Source organism: Pseudozyma flocculosa (genome assembly GCF_000417875.1).
Source record: "Pseudozyma flocculosa PF-1 unplaced genomic scaffold scaffold00013, whole genome shotgun sequence".
Classification (NCBI taxonomy): domain Eukaryota; kingdom Fungi; phylum Basidiomycota; class Ustilaginomycetes; order Ustilaginales; family Ustilaginaceae; genus Pseudozyma; species Pseudozyma flocculosa.
In genome coordinates, this window is record NW_006920881.1 from 515,886 (window position 1) to 534,403 (window position 18,518).

An 18,518-nucleotide genomic window follows, 5' to 3' on the forward strand; every position below is an offset into this window, starting at 1 on the left:
CTTCCCACTCCCTTTGATCGTGATGCCGGCATCTTCGGCGGGATTCGGCATTGTGGCAGGCGCCGCTGCGTCACCGCGCGCGGGATTGGCGGCCGCACCACTGCCCGACTTCCATCGGCCATATGGAGTGGCGGCGGGCGGCGGCTGGCTCTTGGCCGGCGCCCCAGCAGCCTCGGCTGGCCTGCCGTTCTGCGCGTGCATCGAATGCCTTGCGCCGTCCAGCAGCTCCTTCCTCGCTGCGGGCTTGGCCGTCTCCGTCCTGTCTCCAGCAGCAGCCGCAGCAGCACGGCCGGCGATACGGATGCCCAGCGGACCCTTCGGAGGTTCCTGTGCCTTTCGACTGTCGAGGGCCGACGGTGCCGGTGGACGCTCCGCCCGCTTCCACGCTGGCCCGCGAGCTTCTCCAGCGCCGCTCCTGTCCGCCGCTCGTGGCTTCTGCGGCGGCGGCTGCGGGTGCGGCCTCTCGACCCCCTTTGCCACCACCGACGCCGTCGATGCCTCAGATGCCGGCTTGGACGTCGAAGGGGACGCAAACTGGGCAGTCGATTTGGAGCTCGGTGTCGGCGGGATCGTGATGCCCCAGTCGTCGAGGTCGGGCAGGGTGTCGTCGATGTCGTCGTCGTCGGCGGCCCAGTCGATTCCAGACTCGGAACGGGGCACCGTCTTGCTGGAAGTGCTTTCGCTCTCGCTCACTTCCTTGACAGCGGAGGACTCAGCGAGGTCCGAGGAGGTCGTGACTTCGGTCGCGGTGCCAGCGGGCTCGACCTCGGCGGTCTTGCTGGAAGGCAGGTCCGTGCTGGGTGCAGGTGGTGTGCTGCCTCGCTGTTCCTCGGCTGAGGCGGGGGTCAGTTCGTTTGCCTCCGCCTTTGCGGGGTCGTGGATCGCGTCGCCTTCGGCGCTGGGAGTGATAGCCCGCCCATCGCTTGGGGCGGCCACGTCCGGTACAGCATCGCCGGGCGTGCCCGAGTCGGTTGGCGCGTCGGGCTCGGCATCCTTCGGGCCAGTCGCCAGGGCGGCTTCCGTTGAGTCGCCTCGCAGAGTTGGACTTGCCTCTTGAGCCTTTCCTGTGCTCTCTTCTGCGGCAAGCACGGGTGTCTTGGCTGGAGACACTTCCGAATGCTTCTGGTCGCTCGAGGTGGCGTCCGCGGCGTCGCGGCCTTTGGTCTCCTGACTCTGGCTAGATCGGCGGCCCCGCTTTCTCTCGGATGCATCACGCTTGCCCTTCTGCGAGCGCCCGGCGTCAGATGACGCTCCCTTGGAGGACCCGTCGTCGTAGCGCCCGTTCCTGTTGCTCGGCGACGACCTTGGCTTCGACCTGCGCGAGTTGTGCGAGGCCCTGTCGGCATCGTCCTCGACATCAGCATCGCCGTCCGAGTCATCCAGGGGCGAAGGCAGCGACGAGGGCGACAGGCGAGAGCTGGGCGATCGGGCACCGTCTCTGCTCCGAGGCGCGCCGAGTGCCGAGGGGGATGGCGACAGCCTGGTGGTGTCCTGTGCGCCCGATGTATCCAGCTGCGAGCGCGATGGCGACGGGGTCTTGGACTTGAAGCTGAGGGAAGGCGGAGGAGCTCTCTGAGATTGCGATGCCGACGGGGCGACTGTAGCGTCGTTCCGGTTCGAGCGCAGCTGGCCGTTGGCAGCCCTTCCGAAAGCGTCCTCCTCATCGTCGTCGTCGCCGCTCCACACCTCCTGCAACCCAAAGTGACCCGTGCCGTTGGGTTTGCCCCTCGACGAAGGCCGGGACGACAAGAGACTCGCACGCGGAGCCTCTGGACTGGATGCGACCGTGCCCCAGAAGCTGCCCGATCCGCGCTCGTTGCCGTCGGCACCGCCGTCGAACTGGGGCGAGTCGGCACCGAGCGCAGGGGTGGGTGGCACGATGTTGCCAAGCCAGCCATCGACGTCGGCATCGTTGCGCTCCTCTTTGCCGCCAAGCAGCTCGTCCTCGGCCTTTTCATCCAGGTTCTGCATGACCTCGATACCCTGCCCGAGCGAGAGCTGAAGTCCGTTGTGCCTGTGCCCAGGCTTCCTCCTGCCCGACGCGGCCGGAGACTCTCCATTTCGCCCGCTGCCCATGGCCGAGCTGAGCTTGTCGGCGGCGGCAGCGACGCCTGAAGTGCCCGACCGCGACTTTTTGGAAGCCGAAGAGGGCTGCGAAGATGGCTCTGGCGCCGTGCCGGAGGCAATCTTGGGGGCCCACATGCTCGCCTCCGTGCCCAGGCCGGTCCGAGCCTTTCTGAGTCGCTCCAGCATGGCCTCGATCTGTGACCCGGCGGTCGACGACGTAGTGGACCCTGCGGCCGATGCAGGCGCAGCACCTTCCGGCTTCATGGCGTTCGAGGGAGAGCCGTCGCTGCTCTGCGTGTAGGGCGCGGCTGGATCGTGGACCAAGCCCGCGCGGGTCTCTGGGCTACCGAGGTGGGCTAGCGGTATCGTGGGCTTGTGGGGCGTGAGGCCGAGACCCAGACCGCTCGCCCTCGCGGCGTCCTCGTCGTTGCGATGGGAATAGGCGTAGAGTGGGTGATGTGGCGTGGCGGGCGTCTGCGGGCCCCCTCTGTGCGACATCTTGAGCGGAGTCTCGGGCGGAGGGTGCGAGGCGCTCAGCGGGGTCTGAGCGCCACCAGGCGAAAGGGGCCCGTTGTTTCTCGCGGGGCTGGTCAGGGGCAGTGGAGAAGGGATCTTGGCGCCAGGACGCCGGATGCCGGGGGACGGCGTGGTGCGCAGCTGCCTGGGCTCGGTGGCTTTGGGAGGGGGCGTCGTCATCTCATCGATTCCCAGCCGTTCGAAGAGCGACTTTGGCTTTGACGAGGGCGACGGTGGCTGCACTCTCCTCTCGGGTGTCTCTGGCTGCTGCAGCGGCGTGGTGCTCGTCGATTGCTTCTTCCTGTCGGACGACGAGTTCGAGGGCGACGGCGTGGCCGGCTTGGCCGTGGCATAGATGCTCGCCGAGGACCCGCCGATCCAGCCATCCTCTTCGCTAAACTCCTTGGACGCCACGAGCGAAGCCTGCTTGCGGATCCTGGCCATGGGCTCGTCTCGCCGGAGAAGCTCGCCGGGCTTGAGACGGGGACCGGAGCCAACCTGGCCGCCTCGCGCCTGGAACTCTTCGAGGCTCGGGGGCGCCTTTACGGCGAGCGGGTTGAGGCGGGCGAGCTCGTCCCAGCTGATGTACTTGCCGCTGGACCTGTACGTGTTGCCCTTGCCCTTGACGCGATAGACGGTGGGGAACTCGATGCGGGGCGGAGGCGTGGGCGAGATCCTGGCTCCAGTCGAGTGCAGGTGGCCGGCCGAGACGTCTGCGGGCGAGTAAGTACGAAGATGGAAGGGGTCGGAGGACTCGCGGCAGGAAGGGTCAGCTGTGGCGGAACGCGGAACAGAGGCAGAGCGGCGTGATCTGCCGGGGCCGGACCTACCTCTGGACTCGAGCGGGGTCTGGCTCTGATCCCAGATGTGTTCGAGGAAGGCCTTTGAGCCCATGGACTCGTTGAACTCTACGTATTCGTCCTTGCCGACGATGAACATGGTGGTGAGGGACGTCATCGTGGCGATTGGGCCGGGCGGAGGGGCGGTTGACCGAGCTGTACCGAAGATCGAGTTGCCAAGCTTACAGACGAGGCGCGGGCGACGGCGTCGATGGACAGAAGCGGTGCAAGTTGCTGTGGCAGCGGGGGGCCGAGCAGAGGAGCGAGATTCTATGTCTGAGCGTGGAATGCTTGCATCTAAGGCGAAGGCGGGAGGCGAGGGGGGATGGCGCGGTGCGCACGGGCAGGTCGGCGTGGATGTTGGCAGGATGACGCGAGTGCAGCAGTCTATGAAGGTGCGACTTGCGTGATGAATCTGGAGCGTGGCGGCGGTAAGAATTTAGCGGTGTTGGACGAGCGGTATAGGTAGTAGCGCAGGAAGATATCTGTATGGTGCTGTAGATGATGGGCCGAGGGCAGGCGGATGGGGGTGATATGAAGCAGGGCGCGGGATGAGCTGGGCAGATGGCTGGCGAAGCAAGGACGATGCAGCGTGTATGGGGAGGAGCAAGGAAGAGCGAGGCCGAGTGCGAAGTGCGGGCAGTCCGGGGGGGGGGGACGGCTGTGATGGTGGTGGGTTGTGGTTGAGGATGAGGCGCGACTGTACGTGATGCTTTGGGCTGCAAGGGCCGGTGGGTCGGGCTGATGATCGTCGGTGCGTCCGAGGGCCCAAGCAAGGCAGGCGGACAGGCAAATGGTGGACAGGCAGCAGGCAAAGAGGGAGCAAGCAAGCAGCAAGGAGCCAAAGCTAAGGGCGGCGGATGATGGCGCTGCCTTCCGACCGACAGCGGACGGACGACCAAAAAGCGAAGCAAGGTGAATGAGAGCTGCAGGGCCTAGTTAGCCTGGCTGCTGCATCCAGCCAGGCGCAGGCAGCCAAGCCAAGCAGAGAGGCAGGCAAGCCAGCCAGCCAGCCAGCCAGCCAGCCAGACAGACAGCCAGGGCCAAGCAAGCACTCGAGGCCGAGGCGCAGCTGCCCCCCGCTCTGCCTGCTTTGGCCGCCCTATCCGGGGCCAGGCGGCGGGTCCAACGGCGGGTCCAACGGCGGGTCCAAGTTGGGGGGTCCAACCCTGTTCGGTTCCGGCTGACGTGGAAGCCGGCACAGGCAGGCGAGCCCCAGACCCAGACAAAGTGGAGGCGAGGTCGAGGTCGGGGTTGGGGTCGCTGCTCCTCTTCAACACCTGCACCCTTCGCCACCCACCACCAACTCGCCCGCCCTCTCCCATCGCCATGGACGACGACAACCCATGGACCGACCATGCTGCGTCACAACAGCCGGCGTATACGCAAGCACAACCACCGCAACCACCGCAACCACCACCGCAACCACAACCACCATCGCCACCACAACCAGGCACCACCCACGACGATGCCATCGACATCGACATCGACCCGGCCACCACCGCCATCCCAGACCCGCGCGTACACTCGACCGGCCTCGAGGGCAAGAACCAGATGCTCCTCCTCGTATTCATACACGGATTCAAAGGCAGCTCCGACACCACATTCGAAGACTTTCCCTCGCGCCTCGCCCACATGCTCGCAGAAACCTACCCGGGCCTCCAGGTCGAGCCCATCGTATACCCGACCTACGACACCCGCGGCAGCCTCTCGGCGGCGGTGGACGCGTTTGTCGAGTGGCTCACGGAGCGGTGCGTCAACCTCGAGTCGAAACCCGTCATCGACCCGGCCACGGGCGACTTCCAGCGCAACACCGGCCGCGGCGGCGGCATGGGCAGCGTCAAAGTCATCCTCGCAGGCCACTCGATGGGAGGCCTCATCGCCGTAGACGCCGCCCTAGCAATCGCACGCAGCACGGCAAGTCAGACGGCCGCCAACACCGAAAAGCCAGCCGCCCTCTGGCCCAGGGTCACGGGCGTCATCGCCTACGACACCCCCTACTACGGCGTCCACCCGGGCGTCTTCAAAAACGGCTTCAACAAGTATGCCGGCTACGTACAGACGGCCCAGACCCTCGGCACCTTCTTCGCCCCCATGGGCGTCGGCCTCGCCGCAAACTGGAACAACAAGCGCAACAACTCCGCGCCGAACGCATCCGGCACGCGCTCGGCATCGGCACCGGCGGGGGCTCAGCCCGATCCGGGCACGTCAAGGGGCGGCGGCGGCGCTGGCTGGAGAAACGCCCTGATTGCCACGGGCGCCGTGGCGCTCGCAGGAGGCGCAGCGGCGTCCTACTTCAACAAGGACAAGATCGGAGGGGCCTACGGCTGGGTGTCTGACCATCTGGCCTTTGTCGGCAACCTGTTTGACAACCAGGCGATGCGCAGACGGTGAGTCGACGCGGCGCCTTCCTTCTTTCCTGCCTGCCTGCCTGTCTGCCTGCCATCAAGGGAGGCAGTCTGTCTGACGTGCTCTTGTTTGCTCTCGCTGGGCCTCGCCGCGCCTTTAACAGCCTCGACGATCTAGTCTCGCAACCCCAGATCCTCTTCCACTGCTACTACACCCGCCTGCCGCCTCGGCGCATCGCCGGCACGCAGACGACGACGCCCGAGCGCACCTTTATCATCCTGCCACCTAGGGACGGCAAGAGCGCGGCCCTGTTCACGCCCATGGACAACGCAGTGAGTCCCGCGCATCCCCGTCCGCCTGGCTCGTTGCGTGGTCCCATTGCTGACTCGCATCACGACGACGACTTTGCAAATGCAGAAATCCGCCGACGAGGTGGATGCCCACATCTCGATGTTCAATGCCAAGAACAACCCGCTCTACTTTGACCTCGGCCTGCGTGAGTGGCGTGTTGCTGGCCCGGCATTGCTGGTCTTACGGAACAGCCGCTGACACTGCCGTCTTCGGTTTTCGTCGATCGTCTATATGCATTGCTCCCTTGCTCCGCGCAGGGTCGGCCAACCTGATCGCTCTGTGCCTGGAAAACGAGTCGGAGCGGGGCGACCAGGTCCAGTCGCAGCAGCAGTCGCGCGAGCCGGGCGTCGACGAGGAAGGAGGGCTGCGCTTTGGCGACGAAGAAATTGAGCGCATGCAGGCCGAAAACGAGGAAGAGGCGCGCAGGCGCGCTGATGCTGCGCGGTGGGTCTGATCTGCGCGGCTGGATGGCATTCTCGGTCGAGCTGGAGCTGGATTGATCGCCGGAGGACCGCACAAGTCGGTGGACCTGTAAAAAGATACCCTGGCCACCAAGTGGCTGCGCAACCACCACCGCCGCCCAGAGTAGGCGCAGCGCATCGCATCGCATCACTTTGCGTACGGCTTGCCCGACCCGCCCTGCCTGCGCAGGTGCTTGCCGATGGCGCCGCCCATTTTCGTCTTGTACGCCTCCTGGTCGAGCTTGGCGCTGATGGCGAGCATCTTGTCCTTCCTCGCGCCAATCGTGACGGCCTTGACCTCCTCGGTGGCCTTTTTGAGCCGGCAGGGCCGCGAGCCGATGTACTTGCCGTCCATCTCCTTCCACGCGCGCAGAAAGTCTTCCGGGTCGGCAAAGGCGACGAAGCCGTAGCCCCGGCCCTTTCCGTCCTTTTTGCGGACGACGCGCGCCTTTGAGAACGAGGGGTACTTTTCAAAGGCGGCCGAGAGCGTCTGGTCCGATACGTCGTTGCCGAGGTCGCCGACGAAGAGCCGCTTGTGGGCTGCAAGAAAAGGGGGGGGGAAAGGCGAAGTGGGGGGAAAGTCAGCGACGAGCGCCTGGGCGGACGAAGGAGGGCGGCCAGGGCTTACATGGGTCCCATTCGAGGAGCGTCTGGTCCTCCCACACTTTTCCTGCGCCCTTGCGGAGCACCGTCTCCCTGGTCTCGCCCTTTTTGAGCTTTCCCGGGATGATCCTGCCGTTCTCGTCTCTGATCGGTTCCTGCTTGCCCGCCTCGACCGTTTGCGGTGGTGCGTTTGGATCGACGGGGTAGGCGGGGCCGAAGATGGCGTTTGGATCCGCGCCGTACGCTGCGTTGGCGGCGTAGGGGTCGTAGGCTGCCTGTGTGGAGGCGGATGGCATGGCGTTGGGGTCGGCGTAGTCGGCGGGGTAGCCGTAGGCGGCGTAGTAGGAGTTGTAGTCGAATGCCCACTGGTTGGTGGTGGCGTCCCAAAAGTAGAAGGGGGCGTATGGGTCGGTCGAGGTTGACGCTGCCTGGGCGTCGCTGGATGGCCCTGGTGCGCTGCCGCTTGGGTAGGCTGGTGCGTATCCGGACATGGTGGAGGGGTGTGGCGCTGAGGCGAAGGGAGAGCGGCACACTGTCAGTGAGTGGTGGCGGTGGCGGTGATGGTGGCGGTGATGGTGGTGGTGGTGAAGAGGAGGAGGCCGAGGAAAGATGAAAGGTGGGCGCGCCGTTGTTTGATGCGTCTGCTGCGCCCTTTTTGGGTCGAGCCTCCACTCGACACCCCGCCTCATTCTGGCAACTTCGACCCGCAATCAACACCGGCGCCCCTTCCCTCCTCTCCTTCACTTTCACCATCACGACCCCGCTGCCATCACCACTCGCAACTCAACCCAGGCCATGGACGTAGACAAGCTCTTCAACGTGAGCAGGCGCCGATCCTCCTCGGCCATCATCAACCCTCGACCGCTGGCCCCATGCTGACCCGGCTTCTGACCCCCCACCCCCGTCCTCTCTGCAGCTTCCCAAGCTCTCATCTTCCTCGCTCAACAAGCGCAAATGGTCAGAGCCAACCGCAGAGGCGCTCAAGGCGGCAAAGACATCCTCGACCTCCACCGACGCATCCTCTGCCCTCCGTGATCGCGACGCAGACGGCCAACAGGAGCGACTCGAGCCCGCCGGCCCCTCTCGACCCCGTGCCACCGTCGCCGACGAGGGCGACGACGACAACGACCAAGACGCCGAATTCGCCCCCGGAAACGATGCAAACTACTTTGCAGAAGAGGACGATGAGGGCGGGCGCTTCTTTGGCGGCGGCCTGAGCGACCAGCAGAAGCGCATCCTCGAAATCATGAATCGCGGCGCAGACGACGACGAGCAGAGGACACTGGTCAGTCCTCTTGCCCCGGCCCCCGAGCTCGCGCGAGTGCGACACTGCCGCTGATGCAAGGGCTCTCCTCCATCCCCGCTTCCATGCATCGCACAGAAACCGGAAGTGGAATTGGCCAACACGAGAAAGCAGCTGCTGCGCTTCGAGCGCGCCATCAACAAGAACCAGGAGATGCGCGTCAGGTTCTCGGACGACCCGACAAAGTGAGTCGAGCCATCCTCGCGCGCAACGTATGCCCCATCGAGAGGCATGCTGATGCTGTGCCTGCCGTCACCGCTCCCGACAGATTCATCGACTCTGAGGCAGACCTCGACGCCGAGCTCAAGGGCCTCGTCATCCTCACGACCAACCCGGGCCTCTTCTACCCGGAGCTTGTTAAGATCGGCTCGGTAACGAGCATGTGCGGCCTGCTGAGCCACGAAAACGTCGACATCTCTGCGGCCGCCATTGAGCTGATCGAGGAGCTGACCGACGACGACGTCCTGGATGCGGGCGAGGAGCTGCGCGACGACGACGACGACGACGACGAGCACGAGCACGAGGCCCGCGCCGGAGCCGAGCGAAAGGGGCAGGAGGGCATGCGGGTGCTGGTCGACTCGCTCGTCGACAACCAGGTGCTGGACCTGCTCGTCGCCAACCTGGCCCGCTTCAACGACGGCCCCACCTCTTCGGATGCCAACCGCGAAGAGGTCGAGGGCGACATGCAGGGCGTCTACCACACGCTCGGGGTCCTCGAGAACCTGGTCTCGTTCCGGCCGGAGCTGTCGGCGCAGCTCGTCCAGAAGACCGACTACCTCAAATGGACGCTGGACCGGATCAGTCGAAAGGGCCCCTACGACCAGAACAAGGGGTACGCCGGCGAGCTGCTTGCCATTGTCATGCAGAGCAACGAGGAGAACCGCGAAAAGCTGGGCCAGATGGACGGCATCGACACGCTCCTGTCGGTCCTTTCCGTGAGTGCCTCTGCGCCGTGCACGAGGGCGACCATTAGAGTTCTCGTCCATGGCTGACTTGACTCCACTGCCCCACCCCTTTCGACCTGCCCCCATTTGGCCGATGCCGGCACAGCAATACCGCAAGCGGGACCCGGCCGACGACGACGAGACGGAGCTGATGGAGAACCTGTTCGACGCGCTGTGCTCGTGCCTGTCGACGACGGCCAACAAGCGGCGGTTCCTCGAGGGCGAGGGCGTCGAGCTGATGGTCATCATCATGAAGGAGAAGAAGCTGGCGCGCCTCCGCTCCATCAAGGTGCTCGACCACGCCCTCCAGGGCGCCGCGGGCGCCGACAACTGCGAGCGCTTCGTCGAGTGCCTCGGCCTCAAGACGCTCTTCAGCGCGTTCATGGGCAAGGTGCGTCGGTCGTGGCAGATCGCGTCGGTGAATTCTGCAGCGTCCTCGCTCGTCGACGGCTGACGAATGCTGGCTTGCGTCCCACCCTTCTTTCGTCGACGTTTGTCTGCGTAGGGCTCCAAAAAATCCAGCGCCTCGTCACCAACGACCGAGGATACGGAGCACATCCTCTCGCTCCTCTCGTCGCTCTTTACCAACCTCGCCTCGGACTCGGCGCACCGGATCCGGCTGCTGTCCAAGTTTGTCGAGGACTCGTACGCCCAGACGGACCGGCTGCTCGAGCTGCGCGAGACGTTCCTCGCGCGCCTCGAACACGTCGAGGCCGCCATTGCCGACGAGAAGCGGCAGCTGCGCGACGACGAGGGCGTCGAGATCGGCGACGACGAGGAGGAGGTGTTCTACCTCCGTCGCCTTGAGAGCGGGCTGTTTTGCCTCCAGCTCGTCGACTATGCCGTGGCGTGGCTGTGCATGGAGGATGACGGTGTAAGTGCGCGCGCGCGCCCCGTCGCTCAGGCGTCGGTTGTCGTCGGTCGTCGTGCTTGTCGTGCAGAGAAGCTCACACGCACTTTTCCTTCCTGCCGCCCTCGCCCTCGCCCTCGCCCTGGCTCGCGCTCTCACCTCTCTGTCATTCCTTGGGTCTGGGCACGACGGCCAAACAGGTGCAGGCGCACATCAAGATGATGCTCTCGCGAAAGGGAGCCGGGTTGCAGGACGTCGTGGCCGTTCTCAGAGGTAGGCGCCCTTCCCCCCCTTCCGGTCCCCGACCTCGTCCCCACTCCGCATCCCGCTCACACGTGCACACATTCCGCCCCTCGCGCCTTTGCCGCCCTTGACAGAGTACCACGCCAACATCGGCGACGACCCGCCACCAAAGCAGGGACAGGACGAGCCCCAAGAAGGCGAAATCAGGATCAAGGATATCCTCGTCGCCCTCATTTCCTTCCTCGAGGGCTGCTTCTAGCCCGTCCATAGACAGTCCCGCGTCCCCTCTCCTCGACAGGGCACTCCGCATCACAGCGCTGAACGACAGACGAGGAGCACAACGACTGAGGGTTAGTCTTCCATTATCCGATCCGGACCGAAAAGAGTGGCTGGTCGCTAAATACGAGGCACGCGGCGCCGAGACGGCGGACAAAGGGAGCGAGGGAGCAGAGCAGAATAAGAGAAGCGCAGGAGGTGGACGATACGGTGACGATCGGGGCAAGGGAAGGCGGGTGAGGATCCGGCCCGACACGAGCAGGAGGAGGAGGAAGGGGTGCGCAGCAGGGCCACAGTGTTGCCGCTGCCGCTGCTGCCGCCTCTGCTCCACCGCCGCCGCCGCCAACTACGACACGCGCACGACAATGGCGCCCGGCTCGTCGTCGAGGCTGCGCGACGGGTTAGGGTCAAAGGCGCGCGGCGCATCGCCAAACGGCAGCACGCTGCGGAGGCGCGGGCAGATGTCGCCCTTTTCGGCGGCGAGCTTGACGGCCTCGAGGGCCTGGCGGCAGTCTTCGCCCGAGTCGGCCCCGACCCACTCGTAGCCCAGGTTTTTCTTGTCCTTTTTGAAGAAGGCGCGGCGCAGGCTGCGCAGGTGCGACTTGAGGTTGGGGTTGGCCGTCGTGTGCTCGTCGCCGAAGCACGTGGTGAACTGGCCCTCGAAGGCCAGGATGCGGCGCGAGGCGTCGTAGATGCGCCGGCCGCCGATGGTGTCGACGACCAGGTCGAAGCTCGACTCGTGGAGCGAGTTGATGGCCCACAGCGGCTCGCCGACGACGACCTCGTGGGCGCCGTTGGCCTGGCACACGGCGACGCCGTCCGACACCGAGGGCGGGCACTGGGCGACGATGATGAGGCCCAGCCCGACGGCCTCCTGCATCGTCAGCAGGCCGATGGCGTCGTGGGCGTTGAGGATGAGGACGCGCGCGCCGCGCGGCAGCTGGGCGCAGTGGTTGTGCAGGATCTGGAAGGCCGTCACGCCCGCCGAGGGCAGCGCGGCAATCTGCTCCGTCGTCAGGCAGTCCTTGGGCGCGTGGCAGACGAGGTTGGCGTCGATCGTCATGAACTCGGCCAGCGCCCCCGACTTGCGGCTGTCCTGCAGCCCAAAGACGATGTCGCCCTTGCGCATCTTCTTGACCTCGTAGCCGCACTCGACGACGCGCCCGCAGAAGCTGCGCCCGGGCACAAAGCCAAACGCGTGCTCGCTCCGCACCCGCTCGCGCAGCAGCAGCCGGTCCATTTCGTCGATGGCCACCGCAATCACCTGCACCAGCACCTGCGTCGACGACACCTTGCGCGGCGGCGGCGTGTGCGCCGTCAGCGAGAGCGTCGTCTGGCTCAGCTCGTCCTGCAGGTGCTCCGGCACGTCGAGCGAGGTGCGCTTGTCGGACCCCGCCTCGCCGCCCTGCTGCTTGCGCCGCGCGACCGACTTGCTCCGGTTCAGGAACGCGCCGCTCGACACCGCGATCGTCTGCATCGTCGTACGCGTGTTGAGCAGCTCGTCGGCGGTGCCGCTGAATCGCCCGGCGTCCTTGTTCGGCCGGTAGCTGGTCGGCACCGTCTGCATCGTGCTCGGCAGGCTGGCGACCGACTGCGAGGCCGAGGGGCTCGAGTTGAACGAAGCCACCGAGCCGTTGACGCCGCTGGCGAACGGAGCCGTCGTCGACGCCTCCGGGCTGGCCACGCGGGCCGGGTCATCCGGCGACATTCGTGCCCGGGCCACGGGCGGCTGCAGGTACGTGTTGGTGGGCGCACCGAGGGGCGCGGTGCGGACGACGGCAGGCGATGAGGCGGCGCTGATGACCGAATTGGGCCGCGAGACGGTCGATGCGGGGAGCGGAGGGAACCTCGACGGGAGATGCGTGACCGAAGGCATCGGCGACAGCGAGCGCGCTTCGGCATCCTCGGGAACCTGGCTCTCCCACTCGTTGATGGCGCTCATCAGCGAGTTCCTCCGCACCTCCGACACCATGGGCGTCGGCGCAGGCGAGGGTCCCGGCGAGAGGGCGCGCATCTTGCGAGCGTACGGCGACAGCTCGTGGTTGACGTACGAGTACTCGGGCCGTGGGCTGCTGCGGACGGAAGCCGAGTGGACGCTCGAAGACACCCACGAGGCGTTGGAACGCGCAGATTGGCTGGGCACGTGGCTGGGCGCTGGCGAGTTCGAACCGGCCTCGGACGCGCCCGAAGACGATGCCTCGCGGCTCATGGCCTCGGAGCTGGGTGTGAACCTCGAGGCAGAGCTGCTGACGGGCGACGAGGAATGGAACGCCTCGGGGATCCGCGGGACCGGGGGCGCGTCGGCCATGATCTTGGTCATCGACGAGGACGGGGAGATCGCCCCAGGAACTGCGGAGGACTTGCCATGCTTCCTCGAATGCGACTTGGAACTTGGCGTCGCGGCCACAGGCGCCGCAGGAACGGCCGCCATCATCACCGGCTCAGGTTCGGGGATCGCCGGGAGAACGTCGCGGGTCGCGCTGGCGGCGGGCATCGTCTGCAAAGCCGATGCTCGCTTCTTGCTCGGCTTCCTCGGCGACTCGCTGCGAGACGATCCGGCCATGGGGATGTCGAGGGGAGGCAGAGCATGGTTACCCTTGCGGTCTGCCGACGAGGCGACCTTGGTGGCAATGAGGCCCGGCGGCAAGCTGAGGCCTTTGCCGTGGTACTCCTGCCACTGCTGCTTCTTCTTGGTCGCGACGGACTTGGATCGGGTCAGCGAGTCGGCCGCGCCCTGTCCAGACTTGCCGCCCTCGGCAGAGGCGCGCGAGGCGGCCTTCTGGCTCGAGGAGCGGGAGATGAGAGCTGGCCTGCGCGGCTGAGCCTCCATCGGGTCGTCCTCCAGGATTGTCGGCGTGGTCGGGGCCTGTGCGCCCACAAACGACATTCTGTTATCGGCGGCCGGTGGCGTGGGTGGGATGAGGTTGATGCCGAGCCTGGGCGGGTTGCCCGTGGGCGTCTTGTCGTCGTTGGCCAGATGGACGACGTCGGCGGGCGTGGGTCGGGGCGGCATCGGCAGGTGCCTGTCCAGACCGCTGAGGCCTCCGTCCTCGCCCCGACTACCGTCGCGATCGTGCTTGGTTATCAGCTCCGAGCCGGCCGGCGTGGTCTGAGCGGTGCTGGGCGTGCTGACCTCGGAGGAAGACACGGCCACAGCTCCGACGTCGTCCTGGCTGTCCGAGGCGACAGATTCGTCAACCTCGATGTGCGGCACCTCGCTCGCAGGCGCAAGTCCGGCGTCATCGGCCTCACCCGCGCCAGGCGCGACCTTCTTGCCGACAATATCCCCTCCGGTTTCGACGGCCGCATCAATCTGGGAGTCCTTTTTGAACTCGTCCGGCTGCACGCTGAAGCCCGACAGGGAGAAGGACGAGAAACCATCCATCGCCTTCATCTGCATGGAAAGCCTCCTTTGCGCATCCGACGGAGAAGGAAGCTCAGCTGTCGACGAGAAGGGCAGGCATGCCAGAGGAAGGGACGCATCAGCCAACAATTGCTCTCTCCGGCCTCTGCGTTTGGCGACACACTCACGTTCAGGGGAGTCGACCCTCGCCATGGCGGCCAGGTCCTTGGCCGTGTGGAACTTTTGCGGAGGCGACACGGCGGTCGACGCCTGGCTGATATCGGCCATGCTCTGGTCCGGCGTCTCAAAGTTGGCCACCGACTCGGAAGCACGCACGCCGGCGTCGGGCACCGACTTCTTGACTTCGGTGCCGTCGGCCCGAGGAGCAGCGGGTTCGACGTCGGTGTCGCGCTGCGGCCGCTTACCGAGCGCCTTTTCGGACAGGACCGCAACCTCGGCGTCCGCGACGCCGGACGAAACGCCTTCCGGGCTGCTGACCTCGGCCGGCACCCCTGGGCCCGCAGCCGACATGTCAACAGAAGCGTTGCTTCGCATATCGGACGCAGTGTCGTGCGATCGCTCGCTGGCCATCGACGATCGGGGCTGCGAGTCTACAGACTTGCGGCTCTTGTCCTTGCTGTCCCGCTTGCTCTTTGACTTGCCGCCGAGCGAGAACGTCGTGCTGCGTTCGCTGCTGATCGACGCCCGGCGCGACTTTTCGCGCTCCTTTTCCCTCTTGCGTTCTGCCTTTTCCGCCTTGGCCTCGGGCGAACGGAGCGGCAGCGAAAAGAGGGTGTCGGCGAGCGACTTTGAGTGGCGCAGGTTCTTCATTGCGGACTTTGCCGGTGGAGGCTTGTCCTTGCTCGCCACGCCGCCCGCGACGACAACAGACGGCTTGGTCTGCTCCGCCTGCGGCGGCCTGGTGGTCGCACTGCTGTAGATGCTCGAAGACGAGGACAGCGAGGCGGGCAGCGTGCTCCTGGTGTCCTCGGGCGGCGGCGCTGGAGCCTCGGGATAGAGCTTGCCCTCCGAGATCTTCAGCCCGCCCATCTCGTCGGGCCGAGCAGGCCGCTTCTGCCGGGGCCTGTTGAGCACCGAGACCTCGGGCTTGGGCGGGTCAGAGGCAGCAAAGAGGCTCGCGTACTTGCTGGCCGACGATTCGGGATACTTTGGGATCGCGTGGAGGGAAGTCGAAGCGGGCATCGAAGAGCCGCCCGCAGCGGGCGGATCGTCGACCTTGGCCTTCGAGGCGGCAGCATCCGGGTCCACTTCGTCGGTTTGATTTAGCAGCCAGACGGCGGCAAAGCTCGGCGCCAGGCCACCAGCTGAGCTGGCGCGAGTCTTGCCATCCTCTTCCTGGCCGGTCTCAGCGCGGCGCTGGCGCACCTCGTTGATCGTGTCCTGAGCTTCTGCAATCTTTTTGCTGCGAATCGATGCGTTATCAGACCGGCGGATCGAGGCCGCCCTGCCGTCGGAACCTAGCCGGTTGACGGTGGTGTCGGACCAGTTCATCCGATCGAAACGGTCAAGGAGGCCGGTCAACGAAGGGCCAAAGAAGTCGTCGCCAACCTTCATCGTTCTGAGGCGTTCCTGCTCGGCCATGGCGCGCGCTTTGAGGTCGCCGTCGTCGTCGGACAGGTCGGCGGGAGAGTCCGAGTCGTCGTCGCCCATCTTGATCCTCCGGGACGACGGCCTGCTGCGTCCGCCGACGATGCCGCTCAGCGCAAAGGTCGTGCCGAGACTGATGTCGCTGAGGCGCCTGGATAGCGTCCCGGGCCTGGACGACCGCGAGGAACGCACGCTGAGTGGCCGCTGCGACGACATTGACCTCGCCGCGGACGAAGCCGAGTCGCTACCCGCATCGTCCTCGCCATCCTTATTTGAGATGTCGGCCGCAGCGCCATCATCCGCGCCAACTTCGGTGGCTTCGTTTGGCTCGTCATCCTCGTCGCTCCCATCGAAGGTGACACCCTTGGCGGTGGGGGTGCTGCGACCGCTCTTTGCCGATCGGTAGTCGGACGCCGACGACTGGCGTGTGACCATAGGGGGTCGAGCGGCCACCAATCCGAGCGAGTTGGTTGCGAGATCCGCATCCGACGGCTCATTCTCGTCCCTGACCCTTTCTGACGGCTTCTCGGTGGTCTGCGGCATCGCGATGCCGCCATCCTTGGCGGGAGGCAGAGGCGCATCCTCCTCGGCATCACTCTCACTGTCGCTCTCGACCCTGAGCTGCTCGACCTTGGCGGTCTTGTCGTCCTTGTCGTCCTTGATAATTGCGGCTGCGGCCGGGGGCAACGACGAAAGCGTCAGCTCTGGCTCCGGGCCGGGCTGCTTGAAAAGCGGAGACTCGGCCTGGCTCTCGCTGGCGGCGGAGCTGGCGTCTGGAGAGGGCGATCGCGCCCTCGAGATGGCGATGCTGGGCGTGATGTCGGTGGAGGGCAACTCGACCTCTTGGGTCATGTTGCTACCGGATCGGTGGTGCCGCAGCACCGCATCGTACTCGGTGTAGCGCCGCGTCGTCGACTTGCCCCGAACCGACTGGAGGTTCTTCATCTCGTGGTTGCGGTTGTGCCCGTTGCTGGATGTCTCTTCGTCCTCCTCGGCCACAACGTCGAGGGTTTGGTTCGCCAGGATCTCGTCCTCGTCCGAAGAGCTCTCTTCCGTCTCCGGCTCGGATTCTGACTCCGCCTCTAACCCGTTGCTCGCACCGGGGACTGGAGGCGCGAACGCCGTCTGCGCCTGCGTCGAGGATGGCGCGGCCGCAGGGAAAGGTGCCGCCGTGTAGTCTTCGATGGGTGCAGGCACCGCCCGGACGGCGGGAACGGCCAGGGGGATCGGAGCTGCAGCCACGTAGCCCAGCGGAGGCGAGGCCGCGGTCGCTACGACGGGCGATCGAGGAGGCGAGGCGAACTCGCTGCTGAGTCGGTGGCTGAGCGCGGGGCTGACGAGCTCGCCGGGCTGCAGATTGGTAGGCATGTTTGGCGGCAGCGGCGGCGGCTCGCCAATGACCTGCGAGGCCGCCCTGGCCAGGAGGTCTTGCCGGCCCACGCCCGGGTCGCGCTGGAGCTGCTCGTACTGAGCGTCCTGGTTGAGCTCCTTTTGCACCCTCGCCACGACGCTCTTGCGCTTCTCGACGCGGGCTTGCGACTTGGCGGTGGTGCCGGCGGGCGATGCGGGCGCCAGCTTCGGCATCGAGTCCCACGTCTTTGCCACCTCGGTGCCGGCCATGCTGTCCACGAAGCTCTTCCAGTCCTGGGAGCCGGTGGTGCTCTTGGTCCGTCCGATCCTTCCGATCGAGCCCACCGGGCTGGTCGGGCGTGCGGCCGGGTCGACGGGTGCGGCGCTGCCTCGACCGAGGGAGCTACGGGACCCCTGCCGTATGAGCGAAGGCGGCTGCTGGCCCAGCGGAGCGACGCCCGACGGTGTGCGCATGTTGCTGACCGAGACGCCGGATGGCAACGACGGCAGCGGCGGCGGCGCCGACCGTGCAGAATTGAACCGCGATCGCGTGTAGGCATCGCCGTAGTCGCTGCGCGTACCCCGCGGCGGAGCGACCGAGGAGCCGATGCCGGCGAAGCTGGGCATGGCCGGAGGGGCTTCAGGCTCGGAAAAGACGCTGCCAGCCACGCTGGGAGCTCTCGACGCCGATCTGCCCAGCTTGAGGCTGCCTGCCTCCCACCACCGGCCCTTCTTTGGCGAGTAGGTGGCGTTGCTCTCGGCATAGGGCGCGATGCTGCTGGCGCCGTCGTTGAAGACGCTGCCGTTGGAGATTGACGGCCTGCGGTCCTTTTTGCGGAAGCGGCTGAAGCGGCTGGTGGTGCTCATGCCAGAGACCGAGGGCGCGTTGCTGGCCCCTCCGCCCGTCTGACCGAGGCCGCCCTTGCCGCCGGCCCCGCCGCTCTTAAACATGGACCCGGAGAGAATCGACTGCGGTCTACCCGGAGCATTCGGAAGGTCCGGCGGGGCGCTCCATCCTGCTCGGTTCGAGCCGGACTTTGCCGAAGAGGAAGGCGGGGGTTCCGCATAGCTCTGCGATGGCCTCTTAAGGATGGTATCGATGAAGGTGTGCTTCGGCATGGCTGGAGAGTTGCCTACGCTCGCCGGCTAGGCACCAGGTTGCCGAGGTTGTTTCGGGGTCGAGGCTCGAGTGCTCGGTCGCGGGGGGGCAGGTGCTAACGGGATCAGCACGACATCTGGTCGCCGCGGGGTATCGATTGGAGAGACGATTCGAGACTGAAATCGATTGTTCCGATATGTGTACTACGAAGCAGTATGGTTGGCGGCGGGCTGTCCGATGACTGTGGCTGTGTGGAGACCCTTCGGATGGATCCGAGCGGAGCGACGGGCCGAGGCTCAACTTCGACTAGAGGACG

General features: G+C 66.0%; 5 protein-coding genes across 5 annotated transcripts in view; 2 read left to right on the plus strand and 3 right to left on the minus strand.

Moving 5' to 3' along the window:
* The window catches only part of PFL1_04172 (uncharacterized protein), a gene marked incomplete at both ends in the record, with an annotated part of 4,280 nt that extends 758 nt beyond the window's left edge, over positions 1-3,522 (minus strand). The window contains 2 exons of the mRNA XM_007881696.1: positions 9-3,296; positions 3,414-3,522. Of these exons, the coding sequence (XP_007879887.1) occupies positions 9-3,296; positions 3,414-3,522 (3,397 nt within the window). The remainder of the gene's footprint in view (positions 1-8; positions 3,297-3,413) is intronic.
* Positions 3,523-4,751: 1,229 nt separating this feature from the next.
* PFL1_04173 (uncharacterized protein) lies at positions 4,752-6,320 on the plus strand (the record flags this gene model as incomplete). The annotated part of the gene is made up of 3 exons (XM_007881697.1): positions 4,752-5,812; positions 5,935-6,103; positions 6,189-6,320. The coding sequence occupies 3 exons, from the start codon at positions 4,752-4,754 to the stop codon at positions 6,318-6,320; spliced, it is 1,362 nt and encodes a 453-aa protein (XP_007879888.1).
* A 411-nt stretch (positions 6,321-6,731) lies between these two features.
* On the minus strand, positions 6,732-7,677 carry PFL1_04174 (uncharacterized protein; the record flags this gene model as incomplete). The annotated part of the gene is made up of 2 exons (XM_007881698.1): positions 6,732-7,123; positions 7,212-7,677. The coding sequence occupies 2 exons, from the start codon at positions 7,675-7,677 to the stop codon at positions 6,732-6,734; spliced, it is 858 nt and encodes a 285-aa protein (XP_007879889.1).
* Positions 7,678-7,981: 304 nt separating this feature from the next.
* On the plus strand, positions 7,982-10,785 carry PFL1_04175 (uncharacterized protein; the record flags this gene model as incomplete). Its single annotated transcript, XM_007881699.1, has 8 exons — positions 7,982-8,005; positions 8,103-8,471; positions 8,568-8,674; positions 8,758-9,424; positions 9,540-9,824; positions 9,939-10,307; positions 10,484-10,556; positions 10,661-10,785. The coding sequence occupies 8 exons, from the start codon at positions 7,982-7,984 to the stop codon at positions 10,783-10,785; spliced, it is 2,019 nt and encodes a 672-aa protein (XP_007879890.1).
* Positions 10,786-11,148: 363 nt separating this feature from the next.
* On the minus strand, positions 11,149-18,222 carry PFL1_04176 (uncharacterized protein; the record flags this gene model as incomplete). The annotated part of the gene is made up of 2 exons (XM_007881700.1): positions 11,149-14,243; positions 14,334-18,222. The coding sequence occupies 2 exons, from the start codon at positions 18,220-18,222 to the stop codon at positions 11,149-11,151; spliced, it is 6,984 nt and encodes a 2,327-aa protein (XP_007879891.1).
* Positions 18,223-18,518: the final 296 nt, after the last annotated feature.